At 33.6% G+C, this 18,831-nt stretch overlaps 1 protein-coding gene across 1 annotated transcript in view; it reads left to right on the forward strand.

Moving 5' to 3' along the window:
- ADAM28 (ADAM metallopeptidase domain 28) overlaps nucleotides 1–18,831 on the forward strand; it is a 198,778-nt gene that overhangs the window by 141,099 nt on the left and 38,848 nt on the right. The window contains exons 6-13 of the mRNA XM_049770830.1: nucleotides 3,661–3,850; nucleotides 7,532–7,603; nucleotides 9,217–9,288; nucleotides 11,569–11,738; nucleotides 13,776–13,860; nucleotides 16,201–16,331; nucleotides 17,306–17,483; nucleotides 18,636–18,725. Of these exons, the coding sequence (XP_049626787.1) occupies nucleotides 3,661–3,850; nucleotides 7,532–7,603; nucleotides 9,217–9,288; nucleotides 11,569–11,738; nucleotides 13,776–13,860; nucleotides 16,201–16,331; nucleotides 17,306–17,483; nucleotides 18,636–18,725 (988 nt within the window). The remainder of the gene's footprint in view (nucleotides 1–3,660; nucleotides 3,851–7,531; nucleotides 7,604–9,216; nucleotides 9,289–11,568; nucleotides 11,739–13,775; nucleotides 13,861–16,200; nucleotides 16,332–17,305; nucleotides 17,484–18,635; nucleotides 18,726–18,831) is intronic.

The raw sequence follows: 18,831 nt of genomic DNA on the forward strand, positions 1-18,831 counted from the left end.
TTTGTGTAGACAATGGCACCGTGCTGTCTGTGGTCTCTAGTATGAAATCCCTTCTGATGACCAGAAATGAAAATCTTGGGGGTTGGAGAGATAGCATGGAGGTAAGGCATTTGCCTTTCATGCAGAAGGTCTATGGTTCAAATCCTGGCATCCCATATGGTCCCCTGAGCCTGCCAGGAACAATTTCTGAGTACAAAGTCAGGAGTAACCAACCCCTGAGTGTTGCCAGGTGTGACCCCAAAACCAAAATAAATAAATAAATAAATAAATAAATGAAAATCTTACTGATTTTTATCATCATGTCCATTTCTAGCTATCTTATTGAAATATGACACTCAATATTTCCCAAGTCAAATTTTTTGCTCCCACTTAATATTTTTCTATTGTTTTACAGTCTTAATGACTAAATATAATTAACCAACTACTTGCTCTAGCCAGAAACTTAACTCTTTGAAGATTATTAATCTTTTAGTGCCATTTTCAATAGTCAATCTCCATATTTTAATTATTTCCTAAGATTATGTTATTTATTATACTACCATATTTTCTGGTGTATAAGACAACTTTTGAAATGAAAAAACATCAACTGAAAATCGGGGGTCGTCTTATACACCGAGTATATCCCGAAAAACATTTCAATACGCTATTAAACCAAGATCTTATAGATATTGCCACGAAAAGAATTTTCCAACTTCATCCTGCACCAATCACTGCAAGGCTACTCGGACTGCCTCTCTAACTCAGCCAATCCAAACAGGCTTTTTATGCATGCAAATTAGACAGTGTTCTGTACCTGAATCTACACTGTAAAAAGCCTGCTCAGATTGGCCAAAGTCAGAGAGAAAGTCTATTACAGTATAACCTTTGAAACTTTGCTTGTTGTGATTGGCTTAGTGTGGTACATAGAGTTGCAGCATGGAAAGTTCTGTCTGATACAGCTAATATAGGCCTAAACCTATGTTTTATCTGTAAAATTAGGGGGTCGTCTTATATGCTGGAAAATATGGTATACAGCCAAATTTTAGATAATCATCTTTTTTCAGATAACTTGAAATAAGCCACTATATTTTCTCATCTGACCCAAATTTGTTTTCTAATATTATACATGAATTCATTCTACTTAAATTCTTGTGCTATATATATCTATACAAATATAATATGCATATAATAAAATATATCATATGTACAATAAACATGTATTTATATAAAATGTGATTATTTGATCACATTTATCTTCCTTATTAAGTATAAACCATGAAAAAATTTTAACTAGCTGTCATTCTCTAGTACTCTCTGGATATTGCTTAAGTGAATCTAGCACTTCTTTAGAGAAAATTGAAAAATATTTATCAAATATATGCTTCACATATTATCTCTTATTATTTACAACACCCTACAAGGTAGGTTTACATAATATACATTTCATCTATGAAGAAACTGGGGCTGTATTTATTTCAGTAATTTTACATATATTATAACTAATACATAATAAAACCAAAATTTTACTTCTTAGTGTTTATACACCAATGTTTTTACACTTTTACTTCCTTTTTTTTCTGTTTTGGGAGAGCCATACGTAGCATTGCTCAGAACTTACTAATCAAGAGATCAATCAATCAATATCTTCAATCAAAAGATTTCTTCTGTCTAGGCTCAGGGGACCATAAGTGGTGCCCAGTATTGAATCTGAGTAGGCTGCATGCAAGACAAGCACCCTACCTGCTGTACTACCTCTTTGGCCCTATAGTGCTAATTTGTCTGTTGAGAAGTATCCAAAGTATATTTAACTATTTTTATTATGGTACCATGGCTTTTAAAATTGTTTATAACAGAATTTTATAAATATAATGTTCCAACACCTTTTAGACATACAATGTCCCAATACCAGTCACACTGCTAGTGTAAACTTCTCCCTATTAATGTTCCCAGTTTCTATCCCACCCCAAGCCTGCCTGTTTAGCAGGCACATTTTGAAGTTTGGTTACTGCCTTTTGGTTCTCACACTTACAGTTTTGTGTCTCTGTGGTTTAAATCTATATACATACCTGACCCCTATATCACTAATATGCCCTTCAGCATTTTTAATGTAATTTTTATTTTAATTATAGTGGCTTACATATCATTCACAGTAATATTTCAGGTACATATTTACATTGAATCAGGGGAATTCCTACCACCGAATTGTCCTCCCACATCCGCTCCCATCCTGCCTCCCATATCCTCCACTCTTCCCCCAGGGGCTGCTAGAATGCGTGGTCCCTTCTGTGTCTAGTTTATTACTTAGTGGCCTTATAACTGTTTGGTTTTGGTGCCTCCATTACTACCCCCTCTAATTGGGAGGCAGGACTAGAAAGTTCAAGTTATGTGGTTTTGAGGAAGAGAAAGGTAATATAATGGGGTAAAAATTGACTATATCGACTATGAGCAGAGTCATTCTAGAGGCTCTCATTCTTGGTTTGAGGGACGAAGGGGAAAAGAAGAGGTGAAATATCACAGCAGTTCAAAAAAGGCATCAAATAAGATATCTAATGAGCACTGCAACAATAAAAGTATGCACCACATAGTTGCCATGGTCGTGAGATAGGAAATATGACAAGGCGCAAAGAGGAAGAAGAGAAAAGAAGAAAGAAAAAGTAAATATATAAATAAAAAATGGACAACTACTTCAATATCTACCCGAAAACACAGAAATCAACAAAAACTAGATAAAAATAAAAAATAATAAAAATAAATTAAAAAAGGATTATTTAGTGTTTTTTGTCTCTTCCCCTCCCCCCCTGCATAGGCACAGTAAATATTGGAGTCATCTGAAACAGGAATCTCCTTGGCCTAAGAGATACAGGGTTTCTCTACCCTTGGAATATATTGTCATGGGATTATCTATAGACTGCTTTCACATTCATTTACTCTCCCCTTTGTGTTTTTGTGCCGTATGGAAGACTTCTTCTCCAATCTGGATGATAAAAACAGTCCTCTAAATCTAGAGGTCTCAGTCTGTGCACAGGTCAAGGAGCGGAACTTATAATGAAGACTTTCTTTGTGATTTTAGAAGTTCTGTTTCCTTGATATCATTTTAATGTGTCTTCTGTGGTTAGTGGTCTTGGCCCTTGCGCTGAAACTCGGATGGAGCCTGGGATAACGTCTTTCGTTATGTTTTCAGAAGACCCGTTCAGTTGCAATTGCCTCAGTCAGGACTCTGGAATTCAGATCATGATTGTTGTGCAGAACTTAGACCAAACCCTAGACTAACACTCATTTGCTTCTTCTTATTCTCTCCATTATTTCTTTTTTTTTTCGTTTTCTCCTTTCCATATCTTGGGTCGAAGGTAGTCTAAGTGTGCCTTCGGTGATTCTTCGCATTTCTTCATCACTTTTTATGTTGCCTTTAGAAAAGACTAGTCTGGCTGTCTAGTTGAGAATCAAAATCTAATATCTATTATAAGTTGACACTAGTAGAAATTTCTTCTCCCAGCAGGAGAACATCTTGTCAAGGACAAGATTAGTTTTAGATCATCTCTAAAGCTAGGTTCAACTGTAATTTACAACTGTTTTCTACTGTTGTAAGCTTGGAATTTTATAGTGTTCGCATCTTTTTGGAGTAGTGAGTCTATAGCATTGAAATGTGTAATTTTAAGAAGCATGCAATAACATGTTTTTCAGGGGCTACTTCAGTCAGGGAGACCAAAACTACTTCATTGAACCTTTAGGCCCTACAAACCTGGATGAGCAGGAGCATGCACTCTTCAAACATGACCCAGAGGAAAAGACGGACAGCTCTTGTGGAATGGATGACGTTTTATGGGCAAATGGACCTCAACAGAGTATGCTACCTGCTGCCGCTAGTCTGGTTGTATGCAGACCTTTAATTTACCTTGGCTGTGTCCTCATGTCGCCTATACTAATTTTCCTGGGTTCTAATCTTTTCAACTACAATTAACTGAGACTTTATAGTCATTGTTAATTAATTAATTATAAAGATACTAAAATATTGCTGCATGGTGATTAAGATATTTATATGTAAGGTATTAATAATTCTAAGGATTAAAAGAAGTTTTATGTATAATAGTTGTCCATAATCAGAAGTTAATTAAAATACTACAATATATTACTAAGACATTAAATACTATTTAAAGTTTGTAAAATATCCTGCTTTTTAAGAATGGGCTCATAATAAATCTTTCTAAAAGTAATACCATAGGTACTGGGGATATATCACTCATGAATTAATAATTAAGAATTTTATGGGATTTTGAGAATTGTGCTGCTCTACTCCACTCTACTATTGCTTTGTCCTAAAATTATTTTCTAATCTGAATAATGCATTCCTAGCATCTATGAGCCTTGGTATTGGAATTAAGTATCAAATATATAATTTTACATTGTTACTTTCATTCTATTTAGGATCTAGTTCATATGTGAATCTCTTCTAAATATACTCAGAGTCCATAATCAGTTTTCAGAATTAATATGAATAAAATAAAATCTCTGTAATGTTCAATATGCTGTGGGTTTAAAACCTACTGGAGATATCAAAGAACCCAGAAACATGACTTCAGGCTACGATCCTGTGATATTGTCCATATGAATCTTCTGGATGAGATTGGTACAGCATTTTCATCTCTGTCTCAATACTTAATAATCATTCATTCTGGTCTTGTTTACATAACACCCTAGTATTTTGAATTTCAACCTACTATTTACTAGTGCCAAAATTCAAGGGGGGTGTTCTTTATTACTTCCTTACTTCCTTCCTTCCTTCCTTCCTTTCTTCCTTCCTTCCTTCCTTCCTTCCTTCCTTCCTTCCTTCCTTCCTTCCTTCCTTCCTTCCTTCCTTCCTTCCTTCCTTTCTTCCTTCCTTCCTTTCTTTACTTCTACCCTCATTCTTCCTTTCAGTTGGATCTATTAGTCCTCCTCTAGACTGATTACTAAAAATTTTTAAAATTTAACCCTAGATAAAGTTATTTTTTTTACTTACAATTTTTCTAGGTAATCTCACCTTTTACTGAACATCCTTTTAATAAAAGACACTCTTCCTAATTACTGCCAATTGTATAATCTCCAACTTTGACTGCTCCTCTAAATCCTCATAGTTACAACTCTCTATTCATTTCATGCATCCACTGAAAATATGATATATAAATAAATAGAGTTAAAATTGCAAGAGAAGTTTCCAAATACTAAACAAAATTTGCTTCTTCCTCATTACTGCCCATCTCAGTCCATTCATCATTTCTCATGGCTAAATATAGAACTTTTCTTTTGTTTATCTTTCTATCACCTCTCATCATCATCTATCTAAGTGCATCCACATTCTATTTTTCTGTACTCTTCTTCCTCACTACAACACAGTATTAGTCATCTATTTTAATCATGGTGACAGCCTCTGACTTCCTCACTCCTTTACCTTTCTGAGTAGAATTTATTCTCTACACGGTATTAGCTGATATTATTTATCTTTAGATCACATAATTTCTTCCAGTTTAATCCCTCTAATAATTTTATTGCATTTAGTATAAAACCTGAAAACATAACTACAGATTTAAAAACTTATATCATCGTATTCCTGTGTACCTCTCTTTTTTTTTTTTTTTTTTTTGCTTTTTGGGTCACACCTAGCTGCACTCCTGGCTCTGTGCTCAGACATTATTCCTAGCAGGCTCAGTGGACCATAAGGGATGTTGGGGATTGAACCCAGGTTGGCCATACCAAGGCAAATGCCTTCTAGCTGTGTTATTGTTCTGGCTCATTGGATAATGAGCAACAATTTAGTTTTTAGTATTATTGTCATTTTTGTTCTCATATCCTCATGTGTGTTATTGGTAGTTGATTCCATTGTTTCTTTTAGTTTGTTGAATACCCTAATATGATATGATAATTTGATATGAAATACATATCAAAGTTCTGCAGGATTGCTGTTTTAATCTGCCAGGTGTCGTGGGGTTTTACTCTGCTTTACAGTAACCTTGTTCTTTTTGTACTCTCAAGATGCTTCTTTTCTATGTCACTGTCAGTCTTTCTCACTGCCAGGGAAGTCTCAGTAGAGCTTATGTGCAATAAGATAGTATCTTGAGGCCACATAAGTGACCACTCATTCAGGCCACAATTCTGAATGTGACCAGGGCACACACACTATCAGTGTGGGAAGGTCAAATTTCTTTTGTGCAGTTCAGGCAGCATACTGTTCTGTCCAATGGTCTCTAGCCCTCTCTCTCTCTCTCTCTCTCTCTCTCTCTCTCTCTCTCTCTCTCTCTCTCTCTCTCTCTCTCTCACTCTCTCTCTCTTTCTCTCTCTCTCTCTCTCTCTTACTATCTCACTCAGGAATCACATGTTATGTTAGTATAGAATATTAAAGAAATCTCAAATGACTTAGTCCTGAAGCACATGTATCTATGTAAATGAGAAACCAAACAAAGGAGAATAAATAACTTGTGTATTTATAATGTGTATTTTTTATAAATTACATAATTTTGGTCTGAGTAACACATTTTCTGTGCCTTAAATGTGGGAATCAATAATTTTTGCTGACCTTTTTCACTACTTGAATTACATTACATTTTTATCTTTGCTTGGCTTCTTTTTTATTAGTTTATCTACTTCAGGGTCAACTTTTAAAAACTTTACATAACCTTTCTAAAACTCTTATCCTGAGCCTCACTTAATATCACATTCTTCTATTTAATCCTCACTGTAGCACCGATTACCATTAGATATATTTTATATATTTCCTTATTTTGAGTTAATAGTTTAAGTTGAAGGAACATGATTATCTTACTGCTATAACACTAGTGCACAGGAGCATGACTTGGAACTCCTATGTGGAGTAAGAGGTAAACACTTCTTTAATCAGATAATACCTAAAATACTTTCAGTCTTTTGATGTGATGAGTACAAGGGCTTCACTCCCTAAAAACACATATTTCCATAAATGGAGCAGAAATAGTTATGATGATTTATTTTCTGGTAAGGAAGGCATATTTGCATCTTTCATAACTGTGTATGAAATGTTAGTGCTTTTTTTTTGAGGAAAGGGAACAAAAATAGGGACACTTGGGAGATTAGAGAGAGGCAATGCTCAGCTGAAAAGAGTTTTGACTGGATGTCTGAGGGTTCTATGCATTTTGGATTTCATAAAGGTAGGGCTTTCACAGGAATAGAAATAAAAAGCTATTTCTGAAATAAACACTAGAAGAATACAAAGTTCAGTGTTTCTCTATATCATGGCAGACTGATGTGAAATACATTCACTCACAACCCAAATGCTTAGGCTTTAGTTTCACACTTCTACTGATTAGATGTACAATTGCTAAACATTTTAGTAAATAAACGAAGCAGACAAAAATACTTTAATTTAAAATACTTTAATTTTTCTGAATATTAGCTATGGATAATTCTGGTGTCAAAGTTAAAATTCTAATACTGTCTTTTCTCTTTCCCCACTACCCACCAAGTTCCTAAAAATATGTTTCTAACTAAAGAATCACTTGTAGAAAAAGTTCTGCCTTAATAATTGTATTTTTCATTTTTATTATAGAAATTGAATGATCGGAAGGCTCAGAAAAATACAAAATACATAGAATATTACTTGGTACTGGATAATGGTGAGGTAATAATACCAGATAATTGTGTCTTTAAAATATTCTAAGTAATAAATGCATCAATTCAAAAAATGAATATGAATAATTGTATACAAAAAGTTTTCTGAACTAAAATAGACATAATTACACTGGCATGTTGTCTCCTCAAGAATGCACACCTAACATAATATGCATAAATCATTTTCTCACTATAATGTTCCTTTCTTATTAATAGCTATAGTTTTTAATTAAATTTTTTTTTAGTTTGTTTCTCTTCTTTTGTTCAGTAGAAAAACCATTGGTAAATTAGAGTTCATGCTACTAAGTAAGTGCAGTAAGTGATAAATCTTAAAATATTAATTAATAAAATCTAAGAAAGACATCTTTTTTGTTTGTTTTTTTTGGGGGGGGCACACCTGTTTGATGCTCAGGGGTTACTCCTGGCTAAGAGCTCAGAAATTTCCCTTGGCTTGGGGGGACCATATGGGACACCAGGGCATCAAACCGCAGTCCTTCCTTGGGTAGCGATTGCAAGGCAGACATCTTACCTCTAGCGTCACCTCGCCGGCCCCGTTTTTAAAATTTATATTTATTGCTCATTTTATTTTATGAGAATTCATTTTCAATAGCCAGAGAATTAGAACAGTGGGTAGAGCACTTGCCTTGTAAACCATATGACCCTGTGATCTCTGGTAGGAGTGATCCCTGAGTACAGAGCTAGAAGTAAGCCCTGAACACAGCTGTATATGACAGCAAAGGAAAACGCAAGAAAAAGAGAATTTATTTTATTTTTACATGTTGGATATTTATAAACCTGATCTCATCTATGTTATCTCAAAGGAAAACTTAAAAATTGGAAATTTTTGGAGTTTTGTTCTCATGATACTGAATTTTTGAGCTGCTCCAAACCCTTTATAAATAAATTGTATTTTGTACAGAATAGGAAATAACAATATGTAACTGACATTATGGTTGGAATAATTCCTTAGAGCTTTATACTAAACTGATACATTAGGATACTTATTTCATCCTTATATCTACCACTAAAGTCCTTGAAACTCTTTAATTTGGTTTATGACCACATCTGGCTATACTGGGGGTTACTCTTAGCTTGAGGTTTCTTGCTTTTAACAATGCTCAGGAGACCATGTGGTTATGGGATTGAACCTTCTGCATGAAAGTATATGTACTAGCCCTTTGACTTGTTTCCTCACAACACCCAAACTACTTAAACTGAAGTAAATACAATGAAATGAAATAGAATGGAACAGTTTGTTTCTTACTTTTTAGTATTAACTTTTATAATTAGTCTTCAATTTTATTGTTTGTTTATGTTTTGGGGTCACACCCAGCAGTGCTCAGGGGTTACCCCTGGCTCTATGCTCAGAAATCACTCCTGGCAGGCTCGGGGAACCATATGGGATGCCAGAATTCAAAACACAGTCCTTCTGCATATAAGGCCTTACCTCCATTCTATCTCTCCAGCCCCTAGTCTTTAATTTTATATATGTAATATAAATTGTTTCTTTTTAAAGCTTTTAATAATTTTCAGTTAATTTTTATTTAATTTTGTAAATTTCATTAAATTTTCAATAATTTCATTTCATTCATTAATGCCTACATTTTGTCTTGCCTTTCTTAGTTTAAAAAGTATAATGAAGATCCAGAGGAAATAAGAAACCGGGTATTTGAGATGACCAATTATGTCAATATGGTGAGATATATTTTATTGAATTTAACATAATTAATTTTCAAGATAATATCATTGAATATTCTATTAATGATTATTGAGCATCAAAGAGAATTTGCACTTGTGACATGCTTCAGACAGGCCCCTGAATTGATCAAAACTTACTACTTAATTAAATTTCAATACTTTCTGAGGGATTTATTTTCTCATCTACTTGCTATATTATCCTTATTTCATGAGAATATAGCAGGTACTTTTGGGCTTGAGAGATATTAAAGGAGATAAAGCAACTGCCTTACATGTGGTCTGCCCTATTTTGATCCCCAGCCATTCATATGATTTCTTGGTCAATCACTTTCAGGAGTGATCCCTGAGCACATTTGGGTGTGGCACAGACAGACAGACAGACACACACACACACACACACACACACACACACACACACACACAGATTTTCAGTTAAACATTTATTTCCAATAATAAAATACTAAAAGATCCCAGTAGAAAGCAATTAAAAATAAAATAGAAAAAAGAAAAACAGAATAAGGTGATTCTGATATAGAAGCATATTTCATATTAATCATCACATTTATGATGAAAAAGATAAATACTATTAAGCTGAGCATATTTCTAACGATGTATTAGAAGAAAAAAAAGTTGCCTGAAAACACAAATTAATAAATGGTAGAGCTAAGATATAAATTCAAATTGGTATGATTGCAAGGTCAATTATTTATTTATTATTTCCTTTATGTATGACCATTATCTGTTTTTCAGTCTTATAAGAACGATTCTTATATTCTTTCTAATTAAACTTTAATTGTTAACAAAGTTTTAAATGTATACTTAGTCTATTTTGTTTAAATGTGTGTTATTTTGTAATATTATTTGAATCATCCAGGAAGACAAAATTATGAATAATTTCATTCAGATTGTTAGTATAGTGGGTACAGAGTTTGTCTTACACTCAAAGTACCTGAACACAATCCCTGTCATTGTATGTTTCTATAAATACCAAATAGGGGTGATACCTGAGCACAAATACAGCAGTAAGTCCTGTGCATCAATAGGTGTGTTCTCCAAAACCAAAAAACAAACAACAAAAAACGAAACAAAAATAAACCTTATAAATTCCACCACCAATTACATAACTCATCTCAACACAAAGCTCAAATTCATTGTTCTTCATGAATCCACAGAACTTACTATGTTTTTAAGTTTCTACATTATACCATATTTTTTTCCCAGATCACAGAGAGATATACTACAGTGGGTAATTTGTTTGCCTTGCCAACTCAGCGACTCAAGTTCACTTCCCATCATATGGTCTCCAAGCACTGATAGGAGTCATTCATGAGTGTAGATCGAGGAGTAACTCTGATCCCCCAAACAAACAAAAAATAGTGTTTGTAATGTTTATTAGTGCTATAAAGAAAAATTAGCAGAAAATAAGAAAAAGAAAATAAAATTTGTTTTTGTTACTATGTTAAAAAGAGAAGATCTTTCTAAAAGTATTGCATCTGAGTAGGGACTTAAAGGAAAGAAGTAATGAGGCAGAACCTAGGCAAAACCTAGATGCACTTGTTTAGAGAAGAAAATGACTGTCATGGCTAAAAAAGTGTATGACAAGAAAAGTGGGTGGGTGAAGTGATTGCACCTGATTAGGAACTGGCAGGAACCTAAAGGTCTGGTGGCATATGCAAATTAATTGTTATTCTTCATGAGTTAGAAAGTCATTAAAGAGTGTGAGTGTTTTGAAAGAGCAATCTACCAAGGGAAGAACGATCAATAATTCTGCCTTTGTCTGATGATTAAGTATTGAATTTAACAAAATGTATGTTATTTATTATCTGAGTAAAGTAAGTTTACATGAATCATAATATAATTCATATATATTCAGAAGGAATGAAAGAAGTGGAAGGAAGATAGAGCAAAGAGCATTCTTTTCAGTTTTTCTATAAAGAAAAGGAATTTTAAAAACAAGTTAGAGGTGAAATGTGTCATTAAGCACATTTCTTTCTCAAATGTCTATTTTATGTATCACCAATTTTATGATGATGCCAACAATATGGATTTCATGTAAGGCTGAACATTGACAATACAAGCAAAAAATTCTATCACAAGCACAATTCAGAACTGAGATAAGAGATCTTGTGCATTATCAGAAGTTTAGGCTACAAATTATTTACTCATATGATAATGAACAAGAATAATAAATATTACCAAAATATTAAATATCTATTTAAAAATAAAAGTTTACAATATTATGAGTCATCACTTTGTCATTTATTTTCTTTTGGACAGCTTTATAAAAAGCTAAATACTCATGTGGCCTTAGTTGGAATGGAAATCTGGAATGACGAGGATAAGATAAAAATAACCCCCAATGCAAGCTTTACCTTAGAAAATTTTTCTAAGTGGAGAGGCAGCATTCTCCCAAGAAGAAAGCGCCATGATGTTGCTCAGTTAATTACGTATGTATTAATCTTATCTTTTGTACTTTATGTTATATTTGACATAAAATATTTTTAAAACTTTATCAAATGTAGTGGTAAAATCTTGAGAAAGTAGTTTATAGGGAGGGTATTTAAAATTTTTGTTTGTTTGGGGGCTGGAGCAGTGGGGCAGTGGTAGGGCATTTGCCTTGCATGAGGCTGACCTAGGAAGGACTGTGGTTTGATGCCCTGGTGTCCTATATGATCCCCCAAGCCAGGAAAGATTTCTGGGTGCGTAGCCAGAAGTAATGCCTGAGCGTCACTGGATGTGGCCCAAAAACCAGAAAAAGGTTTGTGTGTTTGAATTGTCTTTTTAGCTTGGGTGGGTAAGGGTACACATGGCTGTACATAGGGGTTGATTCAAGCACTGTATTCAAGGACTTACTCCAAATACAGCATGGGAGTACCATCTGATGCTTACCATGTGGTAGCAGAGAAAGAACCAAAATCTTTTACCAGTCTACCACCTCACTTTTGATATAGGCTTCCTATTGTGAAGAATATGCTATAGACAAAAATCAGACTCAAGATGTCAAATACATGACAAAAAATAAAGAGATTGTGAATATAATTGCTTAAAGTAGATTTCTGAAATAGATCAAAGCTTAAAAAGAAGGTGAACATAACAAAAAGTCAGAAATGGAGTGATAGTATAATAAGCCAGGTACTTGTTGCACTTGATCCCACCGAGATACTCATATGATAGTCATAATATACTCTGAAAATCTCCAGGAGTGATTCTTGAACACAAACTTAATTACAACCCTGAGCATAGGTATAGCCCAAAAATAAAAACAAAATAAAACAAAAATGTACTTACTGCTTACTGACAAAAACAGTGTTACCTACCTTTAGTCACTCAGCTTAGACTCCAAAATAATTACAAAATAGAATATTTTACTTTTTATAAATAGGCTAGTGAGGTAAATTAGAACTACACAAAATAGATTTTAATCTAAATAATTTTATAATATAATTTTAAAATTGAATATAAAATGGTATATATACTATATATAGAATATAAATATGCTATTAATGGTAATATACCATATATAAAATGGTAAAATTTTAAGATATAGATAATATGAAATAGAATTCCAAAAACAAAATATGAGAAAAGAAAAATATGAGAAAAATGAGTACTAAAGGAAAATGTATATAAATATAAACAAAATATAAATGGAAACAAAACATACATGATATAAAATCAAAATAAAATGCAAAAAATGTTTATTAAGGGGCCAGAGCATTGGCACAAGCAGTTGGATATCTGCCTTGTACTACTAACCTAGGACGGACCATGGTTTCATCTCCCGGCCCCCCATATTGTCTGTCAAGCCAGGAGCGATTTCTGAGTGCATAACCAGGAGTAATCCCTGAGAGTCACCAGGTGTGCCCCCCCCAAAAAAAATAAAATATTTATTAAAACAAAAGCTTCCCTATTTATTTGGCAAATGTTGACTTTCACAATGAAACCACTGTGAAGTAGGGCTAGCAACAAACCCAGGTTCAATCTCCAGCTTCCTATATTGTCCCCTGAGCACTGCCATGGGTGAACCTAAGTACAAAGACAGAAGTGTGAATTCAAAACAAACAAACCAACAAACAAAACTCAAGTAGCATGAATTAAAGATATGATATAGTGAAAGTGGTAAAATGAGCACATGTTATAAAAGAACACCTCATCCCGTGTTGGATCCTTGTTACTCCCCTGACCTTAGCACAGTTATGTGTGATTCTCATGATCCCTGAGCACTGCAGAGCACATGCATTACAGCATCCTCTGGCCTGATATTGAACTATCTAGTTTGAGTAAAAATATGTCTGGGAGAAGTCCCTGAAATCCCTGAGCACCAGTTGGGAAGCACCTGCAGTCTCCACCTAAATAGCCTCCAGGAAAATCTAGACCTTAAAAAACATCTTAAAATTTGGATTTACCATGCAAATTTTTCTAACAATGTATTTTAATTATATCTTAAATGTAATAGCTATTAGAGTTCTATCAATTTCTTTCAGGTCAACAGAACTTTCTGGCACTACTGTGGGCCTTGCTTTCATGTCCACAATGTGTTCTCCTTACCATTCTGTTGGCATTGTTCAGGTTTGTATGACTAGATCCCTTCTGTCAGGTGTTCTTTACTCTAAAACCTCTGAGACGATCTCATAGATTTTCTCCTATAGTTTGTTACATGGTAATTAACATTGATATTATTGAAAATACTGTATTAGTCTTACATAATTATGGCACATAATATGGTCATAATGTCATATATTTTTATATTTGCTGAGTTCAGTACACAAATATGTCTTGAGTTATTTACATTAATATTAATGTGATTATCTATAATTTGTATTTTCTGGTAATATGTTCTCCCAGTTTTATTACTAAAATCATATGTTCCCAATACTTTCAGTTTTTGTTCTGGAATATGTGAGTAAAAGTGATATATTCTTAAAATGTTTGACTTAATTGATCAATAAAACTGTAGGAACCTGATATTTTTGTGTGTATGAAAGAGGCATTAACTGCATATTAAATATCATTTAAATAGACACATTTTTGATGATAACCCTTTATTTCCTTTTAAGATTTGTAATATATGTACTTATATTCCCCTCACTATGCTATTTATTTATTTATTTATTTATTTATTTATTTATTTATTTATGTTTTGGGGCCACACCCGGCAGTGCTCCGGGATTATTCCTGGCTGTCTGCTCAGAAATAGCTTCTGGCAGGCTCGGGGGACCATATGGGACACTGGGATTCGAACCAACCACCTTTGGTCCTGGATTGGCTGCTTGCAAGGCAAACGCTGCTGTGCTATCTCTCCGGGCCCGCTATTTATTTATTTTATTATATCAGTCGGATATAGACTTGATTTTATTGATTCCAAAGGAATCAGTGAGTAATTTGTTTGCCTTGCCAACTCAATGACCCAAGTTCAATCTTATATTTTATTTGTTTTATTATTTAAAACATTATTTTATTTATTCAGTTAAGTTTTGGGGGCATGCTTGCTTGTACCCAGTGCTTACTACTTATTGACTTTGCACCCAAGAATCACTACTATTGGTGTTCAAGGCATCAGATAGGGTGCCTGGAGTCAAAACTAGATTGGCTCTATATAAGCACCCTACCCTCTGTGCTATCTCTTCAGTCCTTTAAAAGAATTTTTAATTCTTCATTTCAGACATTCCTTTTTTCTTAAATATAAGCATGAATGGTGTACATTTCCTTCTATAGACTGCTTTATTGAATTCAGTATGCTTGTATATGTGTATTTGTATTTCTATTTAAAAACACTGTATAATAATATTATGACATAAAAATTTTCCATATTTAGTACTCCATATTACTATAAAGGTTTTCCAGGTCCATTTCACTAGGTAAAACAATGTCATAAATTATAGATAATAATGTCAAACATGACGTTCCAGTCTTCCAATCTCATCAATCTTATACTGTGACTCTACTCTCACAAATATCAAGTTTGTATTTTCATAATAAAGGGATCATATATCCCTCTAAGTTGTTGTTTTTTGTAGACTTCTATTCCCCAGTTGAGTACAAGTGAAAGGGAAAGGAAAAATCTGAAAGATTATTAAGGTCTTAGCCTTACTGGTAAAGGAATTGAATAGGATACAAAAATGAAACAAGTAATAAAAGGATTGTGTTAGGTTAACAATTTTATATCTTCATTATTTGAAGATATAAAAAGCTTCAAGTGAGGCTGGACAGATAGCATGGAGGTAAGGCATTTGCCTTTCATGTAGAAGGACGGTGATTCGAATCCTGGCATCCCATCCCATATGGTTCCATGTGCCTGCCAGGGGTGATTTCTGAGCATGGAGCCAGGAGTAACCCCTGAGCACTGCTGGATGTGACCCAAAAACCAAAAAAATAAAAAATACAATAAAGTAGAATAAATAAAAAGCTTTCAAGTAAGTTGGAATGTAGCAACAATTTAATGAGAGTAAAAAATTCTTTAAAATACAGTATTATCATTTAAGAAATATGTCTCATTAAAGGAAACCATAAAACTTTTCCTCTTTGATATAATCATTCACAAAAACAATGCATAATAAATGTGCCCAGTGAGGGCACTTAGTGGAAAATGTTTGTGTGTGTGTGTGTGTGTGTGTGCGTGTGTGTGTGTGTGAGAGAGAGAGAGAGAGAGAGAGAGAAAGAGAGAGAGAGAGATGGACAGAGGAAAGATACAGAGACAGAGTAAGGTGAGAAGACTGAAGTTTTAATCTATCTCTATTCAATCTGATGCTAGAAAAGTATTAAATCATAGAATTTAATTTAATTAACTGTTAATTAAATTAATTAACTTTAATAAATTTGATTTATTTTGTAGAACTAAATTAAATTGTTACTCTAATAAACAATTTAGTCTGCAGACCAGTGGATTTCTTTCTCTGTTTTCCCCCTTAGGACCACAGCGACAATGTGCTTAGAGTTGCAGGAACAATGGCCCATGAAATGGGCCATAACTTCGGAATGTTTCATGACTCCTATGTTTGCAAGTGCCCTTCTACAATATGTGTGATGGACAAAGCATTAAGGTGAGGCTTTGAGATTCATCACTGTTTTGTATTACTCTGGGCTATAGCACTTTTGTTTTTTTTTTTCTAGTTTTTTGGATACACCTGGTGGCCATCATCTGGCTCAGTGCTCAGGGGTAGTTTCTAAAGGTTCTTGGGAGGAAAATATGAAGATGTCATGAATTGAACCTTGTTTGGCTGCATACAAGGCAAATGCTCTAGCTGCTCCATCACCTCTTTGCCACCCTTTTATGTCATTTTTTCACCGTGTTCAAGCTTTTAAATAATAATTTAATACAACATCAGATCCTAATAATTAATATCCATCAATAGTCAACTACTATACTTCTCATCTAATATGAATCATTTTACCAAGACAGTTTAAACATATTGTCTCTTGATGTTGAGGGATCTAGTTCACTGATCTTACTGACACAGACCAAACTTCTGAAATATCACTTATCAAATTTTTAATGAACTCAAAATGAGTGGTGGTTGAAACCTCTAGGAGAAAATCCTAAAGAAAGAGGTTCCCACAGGAGGATGAAGGAAGACACTATATAAAGGTCACATATTCTAGCCTTACCTTAGGCAGTTTTGTTTCTAAAAGACCCACAATTCATAACATGTTAATTTCTCTTCTATTTTCCTCTTTCAGCTCATGTGACTTTCAGTTATTCTCTCATTCCCTTCTACAAAATAGTTTGCCTGGCACTTCCAACTAATATGTATCTCTTCTATATAAAAGCTTAAAACATAGCAACAACCTTGAGATAACTCCATGAGATATATCTACCTTTTCTCATTAAGATGGAGATTTATGTGTCCGCTGAAATGAACCAATTTAAGTGGATGAGCAAACAACATATACAGTAATTTTGTAGCCAGTGGAATACATTTGATTTCTTGTTTTTTTTTTTTACACCTTACATATTGTCTGAAATGTTGCATGTTCAGCAAGTCGGCATTCCATTTTCTATTCCTTCTTTTTACAGCTATTATATCCCTACAGACTTTAGTTCCTGCAGTCGTGTCAGCTATGATAAGTTCTTTGAAGGTAAATCTTCAACCTGCCTCTTTAATGCTCCATTGCCTACAGATATCATATCCACCCCGATCTGTGGTAACCAGTTGTTGGAAATGGGAGAAGACTGTGACTGTGGGACTCCGGAGGTACCAAGTACTTTCTAAAATATAATGATCTAGATTGTTTAGAGTGGCTAAGAAAATAAACTATTAAATAATGTGTTTGTTGAATGGGACGTTACATGTGTTTTGAGTTGTGACTATGCTCACTTGTAAGGATTTATTTAACTAGACCTTAGACTAAAAAAATAAAACTTGTATTGCTTAACAGGTCATCCTAATAACCTTTGAGGTTGTTCCTTCTGCATTCATTTTTTAAATACCACTTGCCAATTTGAAAATGTATCTTCATAAAATTTTGCCCTATTCTATTAATATTGAACCTGGAAACTCTCAAGAATATTAGGAGTCAGATTTGTTTGTTTGTTTGTTTGTTGGGGGGGCCACTCCCTCCAGCGCTCAGGAGTTTCTCCTGGCTCTGCACTCAGCTATTGCTCCTGAAGGCTCAGGGTATCATGTGGGATGCCAGGGATCGAACACGGGCCTGTCCCAGGTCTGCCGCATGCAAGGCAAAAGCCCTACCACTGTGCTATCACTTCAGGCCCTATGCATCAGCTTTTCAAAATAATATTACAAGTTTATCCATTCTATGAAAATAATTCCTATATAATGTCTATTCTAAAAGTAAAAACAGTAAATCTTAACCTTAATATTTTGAAATATTAAATATAGCATTTTTCTATGAAATATAATCATCTTTAGACATATATTCAACATCCTGTACAAGTGGTTCATTTCTCAAAAACAAGAAAGAGAAGAATAGTATGTATATTGCCATACACAGAGTTCAGTTAAATGTCAAAAATAGATAAATAACAATATCTTAATATGATTAGAAGCTACGTTCTTTGCTGGATATGTAGAAAACTCCTGGATTCAACAATGCATGCTATTTAAATTAATTTAACTTAATTTTGATAAACTTTTACGTTCTCTCCTTTCTTACACTTTACAAACATAGATCACTTGAATAAAGACTCAAAAATGTATTAATTGTTTTTGAAAAGGCGAATGTAGAATTCAGAAAGATAATGAGCCACCAATTATTCAAAATCTATTTTCTAAAGTTAAGCTTTTGTTATTTTTTATTTTACTGAAAATAATTTGTACACTATTGGTTTTGTTATTAATAAATTGTAATAAACTGATAACATTTGTATTTGCTTATGTTGTTTTTAGGAATGTAGCAATATTTGCTGTGATGCTAAAACATGTAAAATCAAAGCACATTACCAATGTGCTTTAGGAGAATGCTGTGAAAAATGTCAAGTAAGATTACTGTTTTATTTTTTCTTTGCAGTTTTTATATTATAATCTCTAATTTTAAATAGAATAGATTATTTTATTTTTTTATCATAAAATAATGCTAAATACC

Source organism: Suncus etruscus, chromosome 3 (genome assembly GCF_024139225.1).
Source record: "Suncus etruscus isolate mSunEtr1 chromosome 3, mSunEtr1.pri.cur, whole genome shotgun sequence".
Classification (NCBI taxonomy): domain Eukaryota; kingdom Metazoa; phylum Chordata; class Mammalia; order Eulipotyphla; family Soricidae; genus Suncus; species Suncus etruscus.